The sequence below is a fragment of the Acyrthosiphon pisum genome, chromosome A1, assembly GCF_005508785.2.
Source record: "Acyrthosiphon pisum isolate AL4f chromosome A1, pea_aphid_22Mar2018_4r6ur, whole genome shotgun sequence".
In the NCBI taxonomy this organism is placed as follows: Eukaryota; Metazoa; Arthropoda; class Insecta; order Hemiptera; family Aphididae; genus Acyrthosiphon; species Acyrthosiphon pisum.
This window is the reverse complement of record NC_042494.1, coordinates 85,129,189-85,135,523: the sequence shown is the minus strand read 5'-3', so window position 1 is coordinate 85,135,523 and position 6,335 is coordinate 85,129,189. Positions and strand designations below refer to the sequence as shown.

At 28.5% G+C, this 6,335-nt stretch overlaps 1 protein-coding gene across 1 annotated transcript in view; it reads left to right on the top strand.

Annotated features, from left to right (window-relative positions):
• Nucleotides 1–4,489, top strand: part of LOC100574764 — a 40,450-nt gene extending 35,961 nt beyond the window's left edge. The window contains exons 4-6 of the mRNA XM_003246422.4: nt 2,584–3,043; nt 4,173–4,256; nt 4,339–4,489. Coding sequence (XP_003246470.1) covers nt 2,584–3,043; nt 4,173–4,256; nt 4,339–4,410 — 616 coding nt within the window. The 3' untranslated portion in view covers nt 4,411–4,489. The remainder of the gene's footprint in view (nt 1–2,583; nt 3,044–4,172; nt 4,257–4,338) is intronic.
• The last annotated feature ends 1,846 nt before the right edge of the window (nt 4,490–6,335 follow it).

The following is a 6,335-nucleotide window of genomic DNA, read 5'->3' as shown; positions in this document are numbered from 1 at the left end:
AAAATGTATGTTTTTTTTTTAGAGAGATATTTAAGATCAAATTTGCACAAAATTAGATTTTCAAACAAATAATAGCGATTTTATTTCTTTTGTTGTAATTTAAAAATATTATTCATGAGTACTAGACACTTTTAAAGTATATAAGTATATTTTTCTATGCAGTGTTTTCAGAAAATTTAATTCAACCTACTATATCCGATTGACCAATAAGGTTTTTCTCAAATCTAAACTCATTTCTGAACAAATTGTATCCAATATTGTTAATAAATGTTTTCCAGTAGTCAGGACAGTCTCATGTAGAGAAACAAGTCTTTCACAAACAGTGCCATCTGCTTTGTTAATATAGCGAATGACTAAAGATAGTTGTTCTTTTCGTGGTACATAAAATGGTCGTGTCTAATGAAATACTAAAAAATACAGCAGTTAAGATTTCTTTTTTAATTACATCATGTATATTTCTATAAATGGCTTCAATTAGTTGGTTCCGTTTTTGCCAAGATATAACATTTGTCTTCCTTTTAACTCAACACTTGTAACATAAGAAGCTAGAGCAGGCGAATATTTTGCAAGAAGTAAAACCAAATCTTTATAATTACCTCGAATGTTTTCTTGCCATCCTTCTCTATAACCTCGAAAAGGTAAAGAGTGTCTGTCTAGATACAACGTTAAATCAATTAAGTGTTTAACAATTTCTTTATTAAAAGCAATAATGGTGCAATGGTGGATTCTTTCATAGACTGTATAAGAGGATATTCAGCTTGCCTATATGCTGCTTTGATCAAAGCCATAATATGAGCTTCTGAAGTTTCATGCATTATTATACTAGTAGTACCTTTGTTCCAGTTAGAAATCCCATATCTTGTCTAGTTTGGTTTATTATTTCGGGCAGACAATGCACAGTACAAACAATATATTTTTTATAGAGTAAGATAGCCATTTTCTTTGTAATACTTCACCAGTAGACCGTTTATTCCAGTACCAGGATTCATGAAAAGATCTGCCATTATGGTCCCTAGGAAATTGTTTGTCAGGCAATTCAGTAGGCAATGGTTGAGCAGCACCAATCTTCAAAAAATAGCTTATCAATCCTGGATCAATATTTTCGATTTGACTCAAAATAGCAGGATCGTTGCCAAGATCATTGAGTTCTTTATAGTTTATATGCTAAAAACAAATGTAAATTACTGTCTACTACTCATTTCATTACATTAAATTTCATTATATTAATTTTACCTGATGGGACTGGAGTTACAACTCGACTGGATGATTCACTATTAATTTTAATTGTAGTAGAACTCTCAATATCTGGGTTTGTTGACTCTAGTTCTATTATAAAAAAAAAAAAAAATGATCATTTAACTAATTACAAAAAAACTAATTGCTTATTACCTAAGTTCAAATTTAAAATTACATACCAGCATCATCATTGTTTGTCCAAACAAACAATTATTTAATAACACTGGAACGTTGTATTTTGTTTCCTTTCTATTATTTGTTAAGTCAAGATAATCTGTCTAAAATGCATCAAAATAAATTATTTATTTATTTAATCAATAGTTGAAAAAGGCACATCAAAAATTTTTTCAACAAACCTCGAAAATTAACAAAATATTATTTTTGTTTTTATTTTATATAACCTTTTGGCTTTAACTATTAACTCACTGTCTCACTAGTCACTACACAGTATTAACACAGAATACTAAACAATATTATAAGTCTTATTAGTTACTTAATAGTTTTACTAATTAGTAGGATTGAATAAATATGATTTCATAAATACCTGTATCAGTAGTTGGTCTTGATTTTTAAAAAAATTATGAAATTTAACTCAATTTAACTTTTTTATATTAATCTCATGCATCGCGCATACACCAATAATTCAATTATATTTTAAACTATAAAATAATCCCCTAAAATATATTTATATAATATAAATACTCCTAAAAATTGGGGATGATCAACTATGACTTCAATACTATTTTAGGTACACTCTATACAATTTTTTTTTCATTTACAAAGGTGTACTAATATATAGGCTATATTTTATCTCCCATCTCACTGTGTCCGCTGTGCCTAACTGATAATATACTGTTCGCATAACTATACGCGAAACTCATGGGCAACGCCACGCGGGATGGCTAAAAATTAAAATATAATATAATTTTGCTTCCATACCTATACACTATGCAGAGCAAATTACACACAAATTAAGTTAATTAATCACAATTTTTTTCCCGGGCAACGCCGGGTTATTCAGCTAGTTATGTATAGAACAACTGATTTAACTTTGTTAACCCATTAACCACTACTCCCTAGAACTTACCTATACCCACCCACCCATTAAGAAGTGAAGCAATCGCTTCACATGATATATGATTTTGGCGCCTCTGGTTGTAGATGTTAAAATACTTATTATAATTATTATTTAAATCTCAGGTTTTTAAATTGAACAACTTTTAATATCTTAATGAATTGAAACTAAAAGTTCATATTACTTCTTTCTAGTATAAGTATTCCTTATTCTTTGGTTGTACATATTGATTATTGTAATTATAGTATTAATTAGTTCTGTTATATTTTTAGACAAATACCTGTGCTGAATAATAGTATGTCCCAAACAATTAATAATAATGGAATAGAACCGTCAATTGCAACAAGCCGACCAATAAATAACTTCTATACAACTTCTTCTATACACTCTTCACTACAAAAGAAAGCTTCTGAATTGACTACTTCTAAAATGATACCTTCAAAAAAATGTATTGTTATTACGCCAACTATTTCCAATAGTCCTTTGGTGCAAGTAACAGCGTCGTCAACAGAAACAGCAACATCCACAGCAACAACATCAAAATTTTTGACATTCAAACCATCAATTCAAAATAAAACTGTGGTTAACAGTCCTCTTCATAGTGCTGAAGGCAGCACTATTGTACTTGGTAATAAACAGTATCAATTGGTTAAAGGGCCATCAGGTACAATGAGAGCCGTAGTCAATGGTACTAATATATTGCTGAAATCACCGCCAACCCGTATTATCAAAGTATGTATATTGTATAATCAATTCATCTTAGGTATATAATTTTTTACAAACGCTTTACAGTACTTATTTTTATAACATAATATTGGATTGTGTTTTTTAAAAATCTGTGTTATAATACTATTAAAGTACTACACTAATTCATTGTTTTATTTCATGTTGGTGGTTTTGAAAAAGTCATGGTATAAGTACTAGTAACATGCTTCAATTGCATTCATTTTTTATTTTATCAATATTTATAGTAACAAATAAGTGATGGTCCTAAATGACTAAAAACCAAAAAATCCATGGTTAAATGGTAAACTTACTAACCAAATTATTTAAATTTATGACTAACGGATGACTTGGGCTGCCAACTATCTAATGATTCGGTTGCCTATTTTTCTAAAAAATAATCTTAAAAATGAAAATAAACCATTATATTTTCATTATAACTAACTTCTTTTTTTCTGTAAATGAGAATCACCCTTTTTCCTGTAATTTATTTAGCTAAAACCTTTTTTGGAAATTATGAAGTATCCGAATCAAAATTCAAATGAAGAGTTATTGAGTTATTTAATTTTGTGCACTAAAAATATTAGGTCCATGATATGAGTTTGGAAGATTTGGGGCTATAATTATATAAAACCTAGGCAGGTATAATAATTAACATTAATTTACTATCATTTGATTATTTGTTAACGGTATAATTTGTATAATCAGTTTTAGATTAACATTACATACATTTTATATTTTTAAACCATATTTGTGGAATATTATTCTTAATCAGTGGCGCGCAGAACATTTTTCAGACCTGAGGCAAACTATACAATTTGACCACTCACCATACCACCATCAGGTTTTTCGTACTCAATTGACATTTTAACAACTTGTATACATTTATATGATAAATAAAATGTACTATCAAACTAGTGCACACCTATTAAACCCACCTACCCACCCGTATTTTCCCTGAGGCAATTACCTCAAAAATAGCTGTTCAGCATGCCACTGTAATCTTAATATATATACTTTTTAATTACTCAGAAACTACAAGTTTTAATTTTAATTGAGAGGCATAATATAAGTTTATAAAAATCATAGATATTTTAATATTCTAAAAATATTTTTGTTGTTTTTTTTGTTTTTTTAGTGCTACGCGAAAGATTGTAACAACTCTGCAACAATAATGTGCAGTAGCTGCACAACGGTGAAATACTGTTCCCATAACTGTCAAGTAATAATATATTTTGAATATATTTGTTAAATAACTATACTATTGTTATATAATATAATCAATGTCTTTTTTCTTCTTTCAGAGACTTGACTGGTATGCCAGTCATATAAATGACTGTGATCGACTGCTAAGCAAAAAGCTGGCTCGACCCTAAACATTCCATTACATATGTATATTTAATTTCAATGTTGTATATTTATATTAAAAAGTTTTTCATGAATTTATTTTTATTTAAAAAAAAATTGGATTACCTATGCTTTTATATATATTGATATTTCTTAAGTTTGTATAATTAATATTACGGTTGATTATTATTATGTTTTAATCTAATATTACTTCATAGTTTTAAGGGTTTTTGTATTCTTTTTTTATCTACAGCAGTTATTGTTTGTTTTTTCAAAAGAGAAGAAACACCGAAATAAATTTTTAAAAAATTGGTATTTATAAATTATATATTTGTTTCTTAATATACCCTCCATATTTGTTAACAAAGAAAAAAACTCATTCTGTGGATATGGAGTAGAATATGTTAGAAAAAACTATCGGGTTCGCCTGAAACATGGCTTTTCTTAGAGGATCAGCCTCTTGGTTCTTAGTTCTTACCATAGGTTTGTGGTATCTCTCCTACTAACGATATTTAAATTTAAATTCTAGACAGTAGAGTTGGAATATCAATGTATTGAGTATGATATGCAGTGCCGCAATTAGCGGGGGTGCTGGGGGTGCACCGCACCCCCAAAAGGCCCCATCATCGTATTTAGGGGGCCCTTTTCAGACATAAAGGATTTTAGATTTTAAACTAATATGAACTTTTATTCCAATTTACAACACATGAAAATTGAAATTTTTCTATGCCTGCAACGCCCGTCCAACATCCAATATTATGTTATTATACTATTGATTATACTCATGAAGACAACATTTTATACTATACTTTTTTAATTATAACTTGGCCTCACAAATAAAACATTATTGATATTCATAGAAAAAAAACTAAAAAAATTGAAATTATCCGTTAACAGCTCAGAACAAGTTAAAATATTTTTAAAATTTTATCAAGTGTAGGAATTGATAAAATAAATATTAAGTGCAATTTTAATGTATCTACAGTTATTTGTCTTTGAATTGTAAAAAAATCTTAAATTTAAAAAGAAAATTTCTTATGAATTTCTAACACAAATTTATTTAAACATTTGTGTGAATTTTATGTTTAAATTTTAACTTTAAATGTTTATAAAAAAAAATTGTGAATATAGATTTTTAATACTTTTCATTCGTCTTTAAAACAATATATTAAGAGCTGTCTATTAAATTTTCAAGCTTTTTTACCCAACAAATAATATTTTATTGATATTTATAGAATAAAAGACTAAAAAAATTGTAAACTGAAAATATCCGTAAACAGCTCAAAATATTTTTAAAACCTTATGATGTATAGAAAATTCTATACATTAGTCAAAATTTCATGTGGGTATCTACGGTCATTTGTTTTAGAGTTATACCAAAACCTAAAATCTATTTTGTCTAAAACCGATTTTGAGTAAAAATCCCCGTTTTTCCTTAATTTTTCTTTTGTTTTTCACGGCACTTTTGAAAACTATTTAGAAACTTTACTTTTTTACTAAACTTTCTTTATTATCTAAGGAAAACTCAATCTGTTGTATTTATCAGTTATCTCCTCTAGTCCTCTACAACCATAGACCTTATACTCATGATAAAAAAAAGAGGTATGTCAGCAACTTGATGATACGCATATACGCCATATTTCTTTTCTCCATAATGTTTAAGACACTGTTAATAAAATTGACGTTGAAAAGCAATAAGGCTAGCAGGCGCATAGGAAGCATAGGAAAAAGTGGGGATGCACAAACAAGACTCAAATTCGGAAAGTTGCTGACAAATCTCTTTTCTTTATCATGTGTTATACTCATAGGCTGAGCATTACATGTTGGCATGGCTGGGTGGAGTGGTCACAACCATCATCATAGCAGTGTTGTGATTTCTGACAACATATAATATGTTTATTTGCATATTTATCCAGCGCGACGGTAGTGGCGCGAAGCTAAGTAATAAAAAAGC